This window comes from Talpa europaea (genome assembly GCF_964194135.1).
Source record: "Talpa europaea genome assembly, chromosome: 9".
Lineage (NCBI taxonomy): Eukaryota > Metazoa > Chordata > Mammalia > Eulipotyphla > Talpidae > Talpa > Talpa europaea.
The window spans coordinates 94,419,379-94,438,368 of record NC_140076.1 but is presented as its reverse complement, the minus strand read 5'-3'; the positions used below and the strand labels follow the sequence as shown (position 1 = coordinate 94,438,368).

The 18,990-nt window shown below is 35.7% G+C and overlaps 1 protein-coding gene and 1 pseudogene across 2 annotated transcripts in view; one reads left to right on the top strand and one right to left on the bottom strand.

The window, feature by feature from the left end:
* BRDT (bromodomain testis associated) overlaps positions 1-15,257 on the bottom strand; it is a gene marked incomplete at both ends in the record, with an annotated part of 32,580 nt that extends 17,323 nt beyond the window's left edge. Inside the window, 11 exons of the mRNA XM_084242427.1 lie at positions 3,467-3,610; positions 3,662-3,805; positions 3,879-4,183; positions 4,551-4,723; positions 5,325-5,513; positions 6,816-6,944; positions 11,318-11,671; positions 12,381-12,553; positions 13,060-13,174; positions 13,931-14,068; positions 15,069-15,257. Of these exons, the coding sequence (XP_084098553.1) occupies positions 3,467-3,610; positions 3,662-3,805; positions 3,879-4,183; positions 4,551-4,723; positions 5,325-5,513; positions 6,816-6,944; positions 11,318-11,671; positions 12,381-12,553; positions 13,060-13,174; positions 13,931-14,068; positions 15,069-15,257 (2,053 nt within the window). The remainder of the gene's footprint in view (positions 1-3,466; positions 3,611-3,661; positions 3,806-3,878; positions 4,184-4,550; positions 4,724-5,324; positions 5,514-6,815; positions 6,945-11,317; positions 11,672-12,380; positions 12,554-13,059; positions 13,175-13,930; positions 14,069-15,068) is intronic.
* LOC311177770 (heterogeneous nuclear ribonucleoprotein A1-like) lies at positions 8,907-10,118 on the top strand (annotated as a pseudogene). Its single transcript has 2 exons — positions 8,907-8,927; positions 9,216-10,118. The product of its transcript is annotated as a heterogeneous nuclear ribonucleoprotein A1-like (transcript).
* Positions 15,258-18,990: the final 3,733 nt, after the last annotated feature.

Below are 18,990 nucleotides of genomic sequence, written 5' to 3'. Positions count from 1 at the left end.
ACAGATGAAGGGACAAATCCACTGTGTCTTAACCAGCTAACTTCTGAACCATAACCACTGAACTTCTTTGTGTGTAATTGCTTAACAGCCGAAATGATAAACATTGCTGCAAAATAGTCTATCCCATACTAATCAAGAATATGTGCTTACATTAAGATAATTCCTGGAGGTTTCATTCAAAAGCACTTCTACAGGTGAGCTGCTTAATTTATTTCTCAGTCATATTATTAGTCACAGGATTAAAGCTAATCCTATTCTTCCCCTATTACTTGTACTATAGAAAAACTCTCAACAGCTTGCAACTTGTGTATGTAAGGGCACAGCCTAGCTAACAAAGGGTGTATCTACTGGGAATTCATTTCATTGTTAAGCCTTATTTACGTCTTTGACCTGATATTTAATAATATCTTGGTGGTAATAAAAAAGTTTAGAAAGATTTTATATTTATAACAATGTTTAATAAACACTCTCAATTTATCTTCAATTGACAATTTACATATGCTGATATCATCCAGGAAGATAAATGATAAAATCAGATTCCTCATTTTTATTTTTCCAAGCTTTGGTGCTTTACTACAATTCTATCTTAGCATTGATTTATATCTTGTTTGAAATAATAAAGACTTTTTAAATGAAACTTTCCTTGGAAATCACTGCTTTCCCACTTAATTCTATTGAACAAATCAGAATTAAGTCCATGTTTTTCAAAAGCACATAAAATAAGGTTTGGTAATACATAGAAAATAATTTTAAGTAATGTGGAATACACAGCTCTAACACCATTTATAATACTTAAATGTTTTTCATAAATTTACTCTTAAAACATTTGGGCACATTTAAACAGAATGATATTTCAGTAAAAAGAGATCAACTCACAGTACAGGATAATTGTAAAAACCTAGGAGTTAATATTAATGAATTTAGTGAAGTTAACTTAGAGCTCTGTTCCTTATAACAAAAATTACAAAAGACTAAGACTTGGTTAAGAAAACTATATAGCAACTATATAGCTAAGTTGCTATAAAATTTAGGGAGACAGGTATTAAAAAACAGATTAAGAAAAATTTACTAAAGCTCCATATCCTATCAGAAAAGCATTTTTCACAGAAGCTTCAAAAAAAATTTCCTCTATTAAGTATTTGAAGAAATGAAATTATAATCACAGGTATTATCTTGAATAATCAACCCCTTCTTAACTAGAGTTCTGGGAATCAAACCATTACTGTAAGTTTCAGTTCTGGACAAATCTTGATAAATTTGAAAGCTAAAAAATCTTATTTATATTTTCAGTTAATTTTTACTAATAAAGTTTTTGCTAATGTATCTAATTTTCACATTTCATTTTCTCAGTAAATAGCCTAATTTTTTCCTACCCTAAAAATTTAGATTTGGGATTTGTCATCTGCTCCTTGAGAAAGTCATGTGAATAATTAAGAATGGTAGATGCTTCACTTAATCTTTCAGTAGAGGCTGCTATTGACATGATCTGATTTAAACATTTTTTTCAGTTTAAAATTCTTCTTTTATTGTTCTCAGTAAAGTAAAAAGAATTCTTAGTTTACACACTAGAAATTGAGTCTTGAAGTATTTTAATGTGAACAACTGAAGTTAATGTTTAAGACAAGAGATGATATTGCATCATCTACTAATTTAATCAAAAATACAACTGTCTTTTCCTTATAAAATCAGGCATTCCACTTGCAATTTATAGCACATATTATAGTGTTTTTCCAATGAGGAACATAGCTTGAATATTTATAAAAGTATTAAAATTTCAAAGATAAAGGATAACTCATGTTAGAAGACAAACTTATTATAGTGCTACAAATTTACACATTATCCACACTGTAGGCTGAAATTTAAAAAATTGCTACTTTTAACAATAATGTTTTTTAAAACAGCCAATTACTTGAAAAATATGACATTAAACAAAAATGTCAGTTATGAAATAAAAATTCCATAGTGCTTTATAATTAGAATCCTGAGGCAGTTATTCTGCTACACATTTTAAGGACACATAGTGGGTGACAAACATTCTTTCCTTCAAGAAACGTTTGGAGGATTCTTTCAGAAACTGATAGCTCAGATGAAATTTACTTTACTTATTAAACTATCCTATGCTTCAGTGCTAATTTTCCTCTAGTACTCAAGGCATTTATTGATCAGTAGTCAATCAATAATTAGATAATTCAAATTAACATTATAATTAAGAGTTTTATCCTACAAATAAAAGACAAAATGCTCTAACTTATTAGGCCATAAATGCTTTATTAGATGAAATTACAAATGCTAAATACAACTTAAAATACTAAATGCAACTTGAGTTTTTCCAGTATTGTATTATGTTTAGTGAAATATAAGGAAATAATGTATAATCAAAGCCCTAAATTAAAAAAATTTCTAGTATGACAAATTCCAACAAAAGCAAAAACTCTTTTTATTCTAACAGAAATGTTTACCACTAAATACCTAAGAAATGTAAAAACAAAAGGCAGCAATCAGAACCACATGCATACAAACTAAACAGAACTCACAATGAGAAGTACTGCAAGCTAAAAGACCCTTACTACAAGTGAAAGAGGGATATTCTTACAAATGGTAAGAATTCCTGCTGTGACAACATTCTATGTGGGAATTTCTCTTAAAAAAGATAATTGAAATTCATGACAAACAAGAAACATCCCATTAAAAATAAAGCAAAATTTAGGCACAAAAGGACCCAATATTCTGATTTTGCCTTTTGGTAAACAATGATGAAATGCCACTGCCAAGTCAGTTCCTTGAGGCAGTGATAACTGGTCAACTATAAAACTATCAATCAAAGAGCACAAAGGAAAATGAATGAGTTATGCTTGACAAAGCTGTGGTACACTCCGCAAGTCAATATGGTATTTTAGCATTACTGAGAATCTGAATTTTAAGCACATTTTTCTATGAAAGGAAGATAATATTCTCCTGTGAAGAAACCACAGAAGTGGGGGGAAACGCTACTTTACAGTTTCTTGAATGACTGGCTTCTTAATTCAAAATGATTATTCGTTTTCAGAATATATTGCCACAACAGGAAACACTTTCAACATTAGAGTGATCTGCTATAACATGGAGAGCAAAGTGAAAGGTGTCCTCAAATAATCTTTTATTTCATAAAAAGAAGTGAAGGTCGTCATTTCACTATTTGATATATTCTGATATTAAGATCTGGTATTATATATTAAGAGACTATCCCACCTTTAGTAAACTTATTTTCAACATTACAAGCCTGCAAGTCACATATGTTTCATATGAAATTTCATTTTACATAGCATCTCTTAAGAAAAATAGTAATACTGTCAACATGCAATTAAAGAATGTATGGCATCCAAACCGCAGATTCTGGGAAACTAACACATACTTCAAGATGTAAGTCTCAATATTACAAGAAAATAATTCTCCCACAAACAGAAGCACACTTAAGGGGACAGCTAACCTGATTCGGAATCACTGCTGTCAGAAGAACTTGAATCGCTGCTACTACTTTCAGAGTCTGAGCTGCTGCTGCTGCTGCTGCTAGTCTCACTCAGTCGGGAACCACTTCCCATGGCCGTGGGCTTGGGTGGTTGAGTTTTCTCACCTATAAAACAGGGAAAAACACATTAAAGTAACAATAGAATTAAACAGTCACAGGAACAACAAAAAAAAACCTGCCACTTGCATTTTGTTTGACGTTTTCTAGAATTTAACTGATTATTGACATCCATTAACCGCTTTTCCAACTCCTGTTTTTTCAGCAAATTCAGCTCTTCTTTGGATTTCACTACTTTCTTTGCTGTATGATTAAGGAAAAAGGAGTGAGTACAACTCAACCAACATAAATACCAGAATGATTTCTACTAATGTACAGAAATACATGCCATGAGGTTTTAGTGGTCTTCTTCTTAGACATGCAGCCACATATTTTTCAAGTTCTCTTAGTGTTGACGCTTTCAGGGTTTCAAAGTCTATCTCTATTTCGTCAGGATTAGAATTTCTCAAAGAAGGTTCTCGTGATTGTATTATGTGAACAACTCGCCCAAGTTTATCTCCAGGGAGTTTGTTTATATCCAAACTTAACTGCCTTTTCTCATCATAGTTCATAGGTTTAGCACTATCTTCATTATCTTCAGATTTCAAAGCAATGACCTGTTGTTTTCTCTTCTTTGGCTGCCTATAATAAATTAATTACAATGAAAATAAACATTACAATTAGTCAAATTTATTGTAGATAATAACATTTTTAGGGGCTTTCCTGGTGGCACAAGGGGCTAAGATGCAGCACTATGATGCTTTCTGCAGCCACTGCAGCAGGGAGCTACCCACAAGGCATAGCATACCTGTCCTGTCTTGCCACTACTCCCCTCAGCAGTGTATTTCAGTAGATCTGCCTGGTCTGTTCCCCACTCTGCCTCTGGTGAATCCGCTCACCCTCTCCCCCCACCTCTGGCCCACACCCATGTTCTTGTATGCATAAATAAATAAATCTTTTTAAAAAAAAACAAAATATTTTTATATAAAGCATCATGAAAGATACTTACTTGCTCTTAGGCTTTTCCTTTAACTTCATTTGCTTAAACTTTTTCCTTGGATTTTCATCTCTGTTATTAACCTTTTCTTTTTTCTTTTCCCTTTTAGACTTCTCATTTTTTTTCTTTAGCTTACGGAAAGGTACTTGGGACAGAACCTGCAGCTGTTGATGAACAGCTTTAAGCTGAAAAAGGAAGTATTCTTTAAATACTCATAGTTCTAAATAATCAAAGACACTTGAAAAAATGAAGGCATTCCAAAGCCAAGAGAACCCTTGATGAAATTTATTTAATATTACCTTTCTTTCAGGTTCTCATTCTAATTCAGAAATTCAATGAAGGGCATAAATTAAATTGCAAACGCTATCACATGCTCAAAGAATATCTATGTTAAATCAGATCAAGAATAATTAACATTTCCAGGTCCCCTTAAGTGTTTAAATCATTGATTGTTCAGGCTTGAGTTCAGAGCAGATTAACATTTTATCACAAAAGGCAACAAATGTCAAATAAAGATCTCATCCATAAATATCTCACATTATGTCATATAAGTCATTTCAGTTAGAATCAACTCACTGTGGTTAGGAATATATGAGAAATTTAAGATACAAAGATTTTTGAGTAGGAAAAGATTTAAACATTAGAACTGTGCCAGTAAGTAAATAAGGCCACAAATACTTAGTTATCTAAAATATTTAAGTTTTTAATGTAGAGAAAAATTTTATAATAGATCAGCAGTAGCTTCTCAAACGAATATAAAAACTTGTTGTTAGTACAATTAACTACCTGCTCTTGAAGTTTTGAAAGACGCTGAACGCGTTCATCTTCAGAATCACCAGAAGAATTGTCTTCAGAGGAAGCTTCACTACTGCTTTCTCTATCTAAAGTTTTGGTGCTATCTGTTTTGATGCAACATACAGGCATACTTTCAACAGGCTCATCTGGGATCTTTGCAAAATGCATTTCAAAAACATCCTATAATAGAAAATTAGCAGTAATGGTTTTTTACATTTCTGATTTAATGCAGCAATAACATCTTTTAATAAAAAAGTACATTTCTCATTTCTTTCTTTTTTTTTTTTTTTTTGCCCCTCCTCCTCCCTACCAGTTGCTCAATGTTGGGGGTGGGTGTAGGGGGGAACAGAGAAGAGAAAAAGTACCTTCATTATTATATTGATATTTTGATGAGAATTCCATTATTTTCTTTTGGTAATTCTTTTCACAATATATTCCTTTATCAAACTATTATGTTACCTACCTCAAACTTATATAATTTTATATTATGTCATATGTCTCTATAAAATTAGGGAAAAAGATTTACCAGAATTAAAAATAATAAGACTCATGCTTTCTACCTGGTAACCTTAGCAATTTTTCTCCCTTTTCCCGTAAGACAGAACTCTCAAGTTATATAAGGGGTGTTTTTTCAAGTATCCCCTGCTCTGTGGTTGGTTGGTGTATCACTACTTTATCTTCCTACGGCTTAGCCTCAAAAGCTCTTGAGTCTTTGTTTACTGGAACATGGGCTCTGGTCAACCATATCTTTGTTACTGATTCTTCTCTTTTCACTAATCGCCCCCCAGGATTCTCTATATGCAGGGAAGCTTTAAAAAAAGATTTGTTACTAAAGGATGCTACACCTCAACAAATAACTTCCCCTGTCCCCACAGTTTTAAGAGTATAATTTATAAACTACATTTATAACTTGGAGAGGTGTTGTTAGGGGGAAAAGGATGTCCTAAAGCTAATTCTATACAGGCTTTGTGGACTCCACCCCAACCCCAGGCCAAAGCCAAAGACACTGGGAACTCCAAATCCCATCACCACCAAAGGAAAGGTGGCTGGGACCTGAGGATGGGGTTAAGCAGCCAGATTGGTATAAAGCCAGACATGTGGGCTTTGGAGGGGTCCCCATTTTGACTTTCCACCAGCTTGCAGCGTCCGGCCAGCTCGGAGAGTGCTTTTTGGGTTTCCAGGTCGGCGGATGCGGTAGGATGCATTAAAGACTTTATTTCCCTATTTTCTCCCTGAGTTGTACATTTTCCTTATTTCCTTTTCCCCTGTAAATAAACCTTTTATTAACCTTTTGTGTGTGCCTGTAGTGGAGTATTAGTAAGGCCCTTGTAAGCACGCGGGTGAGGACCCACAGCCAGGCAACCTGTTCAATATTGGGGCTGCCCTATAACAGCGTGGGCATTATTCTTTATCATAAATTGTGATTCTAAAATCTCTAAACTGTTGTTGAGAAAAACACACTCAGAGCACACACAGACCTACCTGTAGCATTCTTGCCATTGTGACTACTTCATGATCTGGAGGATTGTATTTGTAGCAATTCATGAACATTAATCTAACATCTGCAGCAAATTCATATGCATCTTTATATTCTTGGTTGTCCATTTTTCCCTAAATGAAGGAAAAAATTACAGAATCCATAAGTAACAGTTTAATAACTATTTGGGTGCTTACAGTATTTATATTAGGAAATAATTCAGACAGACAGAATATAAGTAATACCAAAAACAGATACCTACCACCCAGATTTGATAAATGTTAAAATTTTGCTATATTTGTTTGCATATTCAGATTTTGAAAAAATCCACAGGATTTTGACAAGTAGAGTTGAAAAGGGCATTCCAAGTAAAAAGAATAACGGGAACAAAATCACAGAGGAGCACAAAGTATTTCCAGATAATCTTGGACAGACAAGTAGGAAGACAGTAAAAAGACAAATTCCTTAAACACCTAACTGAAAGGTTTGTAATAAAATTCCTTTGGAATGAAAAATATTAAAAATTGAAAAGAACTATCTGTACTTGTGGGCAGCCTCATATGAAGTGAACGGAGAAGGGGTACAGAGTAGCAGAGGGGGTTACTATAAAAAGAAAAACAAGCAGGCAAGAAAATCTTATAGACTCCTGGGCAAAACATGCATATCAATGGACAGTAAAAAACAAATACAAAAGACCAATATACAAACAAATATAATGTGTCAGACCTCAAGAATAATTAAAGAAACACAAAACTAAAACTGAAAACAATTTTCTAGCAATCAGATCACTGGCAATTGAGAATCATCTCATCAATTAACATCATCATCTACTTACCCTTAGCATCCTCTAGTAGCCTCCTAACCACACTGCTGCTAGAGGAATTATAAAAATCAAATATGAGAGCTTCCCTGGTGGCGCAAGGGGTTAAGACACAACCTCGGAAGCTATCCACAGCCACCGCAGCATGAGTTCAATCCCCAGCCAGGGGGCTACCCACATGGCGCAGCAGACCTCTCCTGAACTTGCCCGCTGCTCCCCTCAGCAGTGTACTTCAGTCAGTCTGCCTGTTCTGCTTCCCACTCTGTCTCTGGTGAATCCTCTCACCCCTCACACTTCTGTACCCCAGATCTTGTATGCCGAAATCTTAAAAATCAAATATGAGGGGGCATCCCTGGTAGCCTAGGGGTTAAGTCTCAGCAGTTTGTAACAGCCTGAGATTGAGCCCCTGCTGAGGAACTAACCCACACAGCACAGCAGCCCTGCCTTTTAGTCTGCTGCTCCCCTCAGCAGTGTATTTCAGTAGATCCGCCTGGTCTGTTCCCCACTCTATCTCTGGTGAATCCTATCACACACACACACACCCCTCCCACACACACACCTCGACCTAAACATAAAGATCTGGTATGTTCTTAACCTCAAGTCCTTCTACCTTGCACCATACTGTGTCCTATTTATCCTTTAAGAATCAACCCAAATTGACCTATTTCAGATGTTTCATGACCTTTTATATAAATCAGAGAAAAGGAGAAAAACACATTTTGAAAAGATAATGCTTAAACATTTTTTATAAGTTAAAACATGAGCTTTAGATTGAAATTGCTGATTTCTACTTGAGATGAATGAAATTAAATGCCCAATTAGAAGAGAGGAAAGACACAAAAGATGACAAATCTTGACAGCAGATACCTGAAGATATCTTCAAGAGCCAAGGGAAATAACCATCATTATAGAATTCCAAGTCAGTTACAGACTCACTCAAGAATAAAGACAAATATAAACAGTTTCAGACATACAACTATTGAGAGTTCCTGATCTATAAATATTCATGAAAGAGACACTACAGTTTGTACTTCAGCAAAAATAAAAAGAGTGGAAGAGTAGGATGCAGGAAATGAGGATAAGCACAAGAATGGGTAATAAATTTTTAATGTTTCCTGTCCCTGGACATCACTGAGTAAGCATTGTAAAAGTATCCCCTTCTACTATCATTATGTCTAAGTCAGAGTCACCCAAGAAGCCAAAACAGTTGGGGAAGCTCTTTATTGGAGATTTAAGCTTTGAAACAACTGAATAGAGTCTGAGAAGTCACTGAGCAATGAAGAACACTCAGACTTTGGTAATGAAAAAGTCAAATATGGGGTCTTCTTGGTGGCACTGTGGTTAAAGTCTCAGTGCTATCAAGCTATCACCAGCAACTGGTCATGATTTCGATGCCTGGCTAAGGAGCTAAACCACATGGAACAGCAGACCTCTCCTGTCTCATCCACTGCTTCCCTTAGCAGTGTATTTCAGTCAATCCGCCTGTTCTGCTCCCCACTCAGTCTCTGATGAACTCCCTCACCCCCCGCACCTCTGGCCTACACCCTAGTTCTTGTATGCATAAATAAATCTTAAAAAAAAAAAGAAAAGAAAAGAGTCAAACACCAGGGGCTCCAGAGGATTTGGGTTTGTCATGTATGCCAATGCAGAGGAGGTGAATGCAGCCATGAAGACAAGGCCACACAAGGTGGATGGAAGAGTTGTGGAAGCAAAGAAAGCTGTGTCAAGAGATTATCAAAGGCCTGGTGCCCACTTAACTGTGAAAAGAATTTTTTTTAGTGGCATTAAAGAAGATACTGAACCTCATTTAAGAGATTATTTTGATCAGCAACTGAAGTGATGAAATCATGACATGTTGAGGCAGTGGCAAGAGATGCTTTTCTTCTGTAACCTTGATGACCAAGATTCTTTAGACAAGACCATCATTCAGGAAAATCATACTAAGAATACCACAACTATGAGTTAAGGAAAGTCCTATGTAAGCAAGAGATGGTCAGTGCTTCATCTAGTCAAAGAGGGCAAAGTGGTTCTGGAAATTTTGGTGGTGGTTGTGGAGGTGGTTTTGGAGGGAATGACAAATTTGGACATGGAGGAAACTTCATTGGTGGTCGTGTGGATAGCTACAATGGACCTGGTAGTGGTGGAGGTTATAAAGGAGGCATCCCTGGTTACTCTGGAGGACACAAGTAATGGATGTGGTAGACAGGGTTATGGAAACCAGGACAGTGTCAAAGGCTGGAGTGGCAGCTATGACAGCTATCAGAATGGAAGAGGTGGAGGCAACTTTGATGGTAGTGGTGGAAGCAATTTTGGAAGTAGTGAAAACAACAATGTTTTGGCAATAACAACAATCACTCTTCAGATTTGTGACACAAGAAAGGAGGAAACTTTGGAAGCAGAAGCTCTGACCTCTATGGTGGTAGAGACCCCAATACTTTGTCAAACCATGAAACTAAGGTGGCAATGGTGGGTCTACCAGCAGAAGTAGATATGACAGTGGCAGGAGGCTTTAATTAACTGTCAGGAAACAAAAGACTACAACGGGTCTTTCAACTCAGTCAAGCACAATGATAGCAGGGCCTAGTTGCTATAAAGCAGACATATTTTAGACAATATTCTGTGTATGGGCAAAAAATTGCAAAGATGCATTTATAACTAATTGTATAACAGGTTATTTTAGTCTGGTCTATGGAAAGTGTCAATCATTTCAACAAAGGGTTTTAATACAGATTTGTTTTTTGCACCCATGATGTTGATTGGTAAATGTAATTCTCTAATCATGACACTGAGTAAGTCTGTCTTTTTAATAAATAAATCCAATACTGATGAAACAAAAAAACTATGTTTATGTCATCCAGACCGCAACAGAGAACAAAATGAGCAGTCCTTTAGGAAGACTGAGATATTGAATAATTTTATAAATGCTACAGTTCTATTCTTTTTTGTAATTGCCCTAAGATTAATATATAATTAAATTTTGCCAATAATTTAAAGCTTTAATCAGCAATAAAGAACATTTACTAATCCAGCGGAAGACAAAACACAAGAATAAAAATGCAGAGGGTTGGAAACTACATAAATACCTTACCCCCCAAAAATTACAGAATTGTAGAAATTTTTTATTTTTATTTTTTTTTTAATATTTATTTTTTACACAAGCACTGGGTACAGTCAGATGGGCAGGAGGGTGAGAGAATCCACCAGAGCCAGAGTGGGGGGCAGAATAGGAGGAAGGACCGAAGAACACTGCTGAGGGGAGCAGCGGGCGCGGCAGGAGAGGTCTGCGCGCCATGTGGGACCCTCGCCGGTGGCCGGGGAGCAGCCGGGGATCAAACCGGCGCTGCAGAGGCTGCGGGCAGCTTCCCAACCTAGCGCTCAACTGCGGCGCCACTGGGGAGGCCCAATCTGCCTGTTCTATTCCCCGCTCTGTCTCTGGTGAATCCTCTTACCCCCAGTGCCTCTGGCCTGTACCCCAGCTCTTGTATGCATAACTAAATAAATCTTTAAAAAAAAAAAAGAACCATAATGTGCCTTAATATATAATAAAAAGATATTTTAAAATATCCCAATGATTCACTGGAATACACTACTGGTGATTTTATTTTTTTCTGAATTTTCAATTTCTTTACAATTATAAAATTACTTCTATAATCAAAAATGTAGTTCATCCTATTAAAAAACATTTACCTTGATAGTGCCAAGATCCATTGGATTTTTTACAATATCATAGTAGTTATGGAGTCCCAAAGCATTCACATCAACTGGATTATAAAAGGGCCATGCATATGACAAGTGCTTCTTTGCAAGCAATTCTTTAAGAATCTCACTACAGTGCCTTAATTGTTCGGTTACTTCAACACTCTTTACAACATTATATTGCTGTTGAGAATCTGGCAAAACATTCTTCAGCACATTTTCTTTTATAGGTGGCATTTTCACTGATTTTTTCTCTGTAAATATTGGGGAAGATTCATTACTTGCTTTAACTACTGAAGTTGTAGGAGTGGTTGTATCTGCTTTCCTTTTCACACCCCTTGTAGCCTAAAGCAAAACAATTCAACAGAAAAAGTACAATTAAAGTCACATTTAGAAAAAGTTTTTAAAACACAGAAAAGATTACTGGCAAAGTTTGTCTATGTGTTAAGTATTAAAGCTTAATTTCTTTTTTATAAGCAAAATAAATAGTTCCAATATTTTCTTCCCGTACCCCAAAGAATTATATTGTACAAAGCTTTGAGACCAATCAAAGATTTAAAAAAGTCATGGGGCCTCCCTGGTGACACAAGGGAGCACTATGAAGCTATCAGCAGCCACTGCAGCACAAGTTCCTTCCCAGCCCTGAGAGCTAATCCATAAGGTGCTGCAGACCTCTCCTGTCTCGCCTGTTGCTCCCCTCAGCAGTGTATTTCAGTCAATCCACCTGTTCTGCTGGACTCTGTCTCCGGTGAATCCTCTCATACATACCCCTACCTCTGGCGTGCCCCCCAGCTCTTGTATGCATAAATAAATAAATCTATAAAAAAATTATAGCACAACTTAAAATATTAATACTACAACGATACTACAACAGTTCAAATTCTAAGAAATCTTAAAGATTTGGTTTGTACCCTACTCTCTGTTCACAAAAATGCATACAGAGGCAGAAATGGTATGCAAAGACTGCTAAAGACCAATTTTCATATCAACTTAAAAAACATACTGACACCACAATCACCAAAATTACATTGAAATATTCAAACTGTAAACTTACTTGAGTCACTGTTTGTGAAGTAGAGTTGAGAGGAGTTCCTTGTGCCATGTTTAAAGGAGAGATAGATGTTTCAGGAAATACAGAAGGAAGCACTTGGTGCTTAAATACTTTTTCTGGTACTCTAGGGCATTGTCTTTCTTTGGCAGAAGAAACTGCTGCATTCTGTTGAGTACCTAACAAAGTGTGAATCAGAATCAACATTTAATAAAATATAAAACTGCGCTTCAGATCCAAAACAGTAATATTTTATTTTTATGGGATCTTTTAGTACAGAAAACATTGGCAATTTTGGCCCACCTATTAGTATAGAATAGATAGAAGATCCACTAAAAACAGTAACCTTTTATCTTAGAGTTTACATTATTGGGTGCCTACATATGAATGGCACTGTGCTACAGGAAACCGAGCTCCACAACCATAATCAATGCAAGACAATCTCGTATGATAGACATCCTTGTGCTCAAAATTCAGCTGACCTTTAAAATGGACATTTACATCAATAGAGTAGAAGGTAGAAAGACTTCCAGATGTCTATCCTTTTTGAGGATTTATTTCTAGTCATTATATTTGTACTCACATGTTCAAAATGTCCACAAGTATTATCAAACAGGATAATGCACGTGTGTATATGCAAACATATACGGAAGAGAAAGAGAACATAAACTTTTTTCTTGCTTACCTTTCTTTATTCTTTCCTTACCACCCACAACTTGTTCTTCTTGTGGCATTTGGGATAATTTCTGCTTAAATAACTTTTCTAGTGCTTGTGCCATAAGAACAATGTCATCTCCAGGCTAGGAAATATATAATATATACCATCAATTTACACCTATGGTTACAGTGCCAAATTTCTACAATTCAGGATATCTTACAGAAGATGGTGATGTAGTACTCTTAGATAGACTTTGCTAACCAACATTTATAGCTTCTAAATTAAGCTCAGAAAACAACATAACAACTGACATTTAAATTCTAACATCTTACCCTTTTAACTTCCACCCAAGACCAGGATGCTTATTTGAGCACCAGAAGGTTATACCCCAAACAATCCTTCTAATACAAGAAAGTATCAGAAACTAGAATTTCACTATAAAACAAAACTTGTTCACAAATGTAAAAGAACATCATGGTTTGACTTAATGTGATTCAATTTTTGTGTGTGTGTGTGTGTTGGGACCCTCACCGGTGGCCGGGGAACGAACCAGTGCTGCAGAGGCTGCGGGCAGCATCGCAGCCCAGCGCTCAACCACTGCGCCACCGGGGAGGCCCTTAATGTGATTCAATTTTTAATTAACTGTCCAGTTTCAATTAACTGACACTTTAAATCTTAACTATCTGCTTAGAAGTCATCTTCTTACTTTACCTCATAGTAAGAAAAAACTAAATTACAAAGCAAAAATCTAAAGCAGAGAACACTTATTTCTAAGTTAGTTCAGGAAAATTACTGAACTTGGCATTAATTTGTTATAAAATATGAAATCAGCATAATTGTTTATATTTATTTATATGCAACAGCTAAGAATTAGAAAGCGAAACATAGGGTTGCATACCTTGTTGTATAAATAACAATTTGAGAACATCATATTGAAGTCTTCTATACATTCTGAAGCCTTCATGTAATATTTATGTTCCAAACGCTTCTTAATTGTATTTAGATCCATTGGGTTTTTTATAATGGTATAATAATCCTGTGGTTTCCAAGAAGAAATTCTAAATGTTAGTAGTGAGAATGATTCACTACAACTATTAGCACACAAAGAATTTTATTTTATTTTTTTATATATATTTTTATATATTTTTTTAATAGAGGCATGTTTTATTTATTTATTTGTTTGCTTGTTTGTTTTTTGTTTATACATGCACTGGGTACAGTCAGAAGCGCGGGAGGGTGAGAGAATTCACCAGAGCCAGAGCGAGGAGCAGAGCAGGCAGAAGGACCAAAGTACACTGCTGAGGGAGCAGCGGGTGGCAGGAGAGGTCTGCGCGCCACGTGGGACCCTCCTCCGGTGGCCGGGGAGCAGCCGGGGATCGAACCTGCACCGCAGAGGCTGCGGGCAGCTTCGCAACCCAGCGCTCAACCGGGGAGGCCCGCACACAAGAATTTTAAGAAATTATGTACATGTAACTAGAGAGAATCATTGGTTACATCTAAAAAGTTGTAATTTGGGAGGCAAAACCTTCAGTAATAAATGTGAAAAAAAAATGAAAGAATAGAACTAATTCTGGAAAATAAAAAGTACAAGATATGCAGGAAAAAAACTAGTATTTACGAAGTCTGTACTCTGATAGATTCAGAGTTTAATACCCACTTCAGTTTACTTTTAACCATTTTGTTATGAGATGGCTATAAATTCCTAAAGTAAGAAAAAAAGTTGATTTCTGTCTGATGCAGTGAAGTCTTCCATGAAGTTTCAAGAATGACTTGATAGAGCAGGTTGACATTCATGACAACCCTGCTTCAAAAAGTCAGAAAATTTTTGGTATCACGAGAATGTACTGTAACTTACCACAAAATGTCAAAATAAGAATTTCAGTGCTCAGAAAAATGAGCTGTTTAGGAAAAAAATATTGAGATTTTTTTCAGTAGTGTGGATTAAATTGATATTACATATATTTTATGGTATAAAAAACTGGCTACTATATTTCTTTCAGAGATTTACAGGATTTTTCTTTATAAGACATACTTACAGGCAATTTTAGCTTAACAGCATCCACAGGTTGCTGAAAAGGCCAGGAGAAACTATGCTTCCATAAAGCCTTCAGGACAAACTTTTGTAGATACTGTAGCTGATTTGTCAGTCGCCCATTTTTCTTAGTATTTATATACTCTGGTGGTGGAGGGTTAACAATAGCTGTCTGTCGACTTGGTAGGGACATTTTTAATTACTTCCAATCCTGCTATTCAAAAATTTACAATTATATGTCCTAAAAGACAACAAAAACGCCATTGTGTTTAAAGCACTTCAAAGTGGCTTTTATAGAAACTGCAGATGTTATTCAACAGTAACAGGTAACGCATCACAACTGAGACAGCAAAAAAAAGGGGAAACCAAATGATAAATCTATTTTTAAACTAATACAAACCTTGTTCTGTACAAGTACTAAAAGTTGTTTCATTATGTATTCCTTAGCTTCGGTTTATTTCAATCTTTCACTTTACACTCTTTCTACTTTTCTAAAATACAAATTGACGTTTTAGCAGGAAAAGTCTAAGTTCCTGGCAAAAAAGTAACAGGGATAATAAAGACAATATTAGCATATGGCTATTCACTCTATAATTTATTAATTGAATGAATAGAGAAAGGCAAGGTAAAGGATTTTTCTGGTTAAAAAGTTAAAATCTGATTATTAGAAAGAAAAATGAGATGTTGATATGCTATTCATTTGTCAATGTAACAACATCTACAATACCTTTGAGTATGCCAGAGAAATAGTTATCTAAGTATTTCTAGACAGATTACTTTAAAGATGAAAAGCAAAGGTACTACACCAAGTATATCAGCAAAATAAAATGATGAAATAAATTGTCCACTTTTAGAGACAAGTGTTACTGCATTATCCAGTAGTTGTTTGCATGAAAGCAATGCTAATTTTCAACTCCTGCTATATAATCATCACTTGTGCATTTTTTTAAATTGTGGCAAAATACATACAAAATTGACCATTCCAACCCTTTAAGTGTACTTCAGTACTGTTATGTTCATATTTTTGAGCAACTAGCCTTCTGAACTTGAAGTGAAACTCTGTACCGATTAAACAACTCACTTTTCCCCAGTTCTGGCAACCACCATTCTAGTTTCTATTGCCTTGAATTTGGCTATTTTAGGTATTTATAAGTGGAATCATACAGTATTTCTCTTTTTATGATTGATTCCTTCATCCCAGCATAGTGTCCTCAAGGTTTGTCTACATTATGGCATGTCACAATTTCCTTCCTTTTATATAAAACTCAGTAATATCCCATAACATATATATATACCATCTTTTTTTTACCCACTCATTCATTGATGGGTAGCTTCTACCTCTTGGCTCTTGTGTGTATAGCTGCTGTGAACATGGGTATATAAATAACTCTTCAAGATCCTGCTTTCAATTTTTCTGACTCTGTCTCCTGTAGTAGAACTGCTAGAAGGTATGGTGATTCTATTACTAATTTTAAAAATGTCATACTGCTTTCCACAGCAGTTGCATTGTCTTACATTCCCATCAACCTATAGTTGTCCCAGTTTTCCCACATCCTCCCTTGTTATTTTCTTTTTTTCTTTTTTCTTTTTTTTTTTAATAGTAGGCATCCTAATGGGTGTGAGGTGGTGTGGATTTTTTTCAAAATCCCCAGGCCAGGTCCCAACTTGTAAAGACCAGACTTGGGAATCAATTTTGTGTTTTCAGTTTCCTGGTGCTTTTGATGTATAGCCAGGACTAAAGATCCACTACATTAAAATTAATTAACTTGATGGCCATTACGAATCTTATACATCACCTTCAAGACTTTACTGCTCCTGTTACATACAGGCAATAGAACTTAATAAAAAGTCATTGAGAATCAAAGGAGGTATTCTATAGTACTGCAATTAAAACTGGCTCTTATCCTAACTTTATGTTTCATACACCCTTGTCCATAAGATTACCACTGCCCATGAGTTCTAAGACTAAACATTAAGTTGTGACCATTTCTGAACTCTACAGTTTTTTTTTTTTCCTATGTATTACATTGTGTTTGGCTTCCTTTTTTTTTTTTTTTTCTCTTAGAATTCAGGTGTAGGCCAGAGGTGCAGGGGGTAAGAGGATGCACCAGAGACATAGTGGGGAGAACAGTCAGACTTTACTGAAATGCACTGCTAAGGGCAGCAGCAGGGGAGACAGGAGAGGCCTGCTGCCCCATGCTTGGGTTAGCTCCCTGGCTGAGGACAGCGCTGAAACTTAACCCCTAGGCTACCAGGGAGGCCCTTGGGTTCCTTTCAATATTAATTTGTGAGCTTTATCCATGTTATTGCCTATGTTGTTCATTTCATTGCCATATATTCTACTATAGAATTATGCCATTATTTTATTCATCCCCATTAGGACTTCTGGATTGTTCCCAGCTTTTCACTAAGACAAATAATGCTTCTATGAACATGCTTGTAGTGTATTATGTACATGCATTACATTGGATATAAAAAGAGTGAAATCATTGGGTCACAGGTTATATTTGTATGTTCAACTTTAATAGCTACCAAACAAGTTTCCAAAATGTATAATTTAAATAAACAGCAGATGGGAATCCCAGTTATTCCAAATCCTCATGAATGTTTTGTTCTAGCAGTGCCTTCCATGTCAGCCATTTCTGGTGGATGCAAACTCAAATCTCATTGTGACTTTAATATGTATTTCTCTGATAATTCATGATATGAATGAAACTCTTTACATGTCTACTGATGACATGGACATCATCTTTATTAAATACCACGCTGAAGCATTCTATCCATTTTCTCTTGGGGAATGTATCTTATTGAGTTCTTCACATATTCTGAATATTAAATCTTTATTGTGTTGCAAATATCTTTTCTCATGCAAGGCTTACACATTCAGTCTCTTAGTGGTGTCTTTAGCTGAACTGAAATTATAATTAATGAAGTGCATTTATCAACTTAGAACCTTCCCACAGCAAACACAGAAGAGGTCTCTGAATTTTTTTATTTTTGAGTGTATCCATAAAACTCCAATGTTTAACAAAGTATTGATGAGGAGTCCTAGAGAACAGCTTTAAGAGTTCTTATAATCAAATTTGAAAGGCATGTAGTATGTAGGCTTAAGCTTCTTTTTGAAGAAAATTCTCTTTAACTATGTGTCCAATATAATAACCACATGTGAATATTTACATTTAGACTAACTGAAATTTCAGGTCATCAGAAGCATTAAGTCATATTTAAGTGCTCAATGGTCATATGTGGCAAGTGGACAACACATAAGACATTTCTGGTATTGCAGAAAACTGACTGGACAATATTGATGTGTAGTACCGTGCCTACAACGGTCCTTCAGTATTTCTGTATTTCAATATTTCAACTCATTTGTCTCTTGCTACAGCCTAGACAACACTTTTCTTCCCCCGTGAGCTATTTCTATTATACGCTTCCCTATGCCTGTGTTTCCTTATCCCTACCAAACCCTATTTTTCAGCTTCACCCCTAACACTTGGTAAACCGTATAATTTCTTTTCTAGGGCTCATATGACATAAATTCATGTTATCCAACTCAACTCATTCAAATATTTGTTGAACTCTAGAGTCTAAGACTTGGAACTGTGCTAGAGATATAGTAATAAGAAAATCCTTCCCCTAATGGACCGACGTTCTAATGTAGAAAGACCAAAAAGAAAAAGGTACAATAATTTTATAAGTGATAAATACCCTAAAGATAAACTGTAAAATGGATTGTAGGCACGTAAGAACTCTTGAATTGAGCTGCAAAGACTAAGTAGATGCAACCACTTTTCCAGGCAGGAAGAACAGAAAGTGGAAAAGCCCTTAGGAGCCTTGGTATTCTTAAAGGAAGACTGGAGGCCAGAAGATAAGTCCTCACTTAACCTGGTCCATAGGATCTCCGAAGCTGCAGCTTAAAGGGAAAC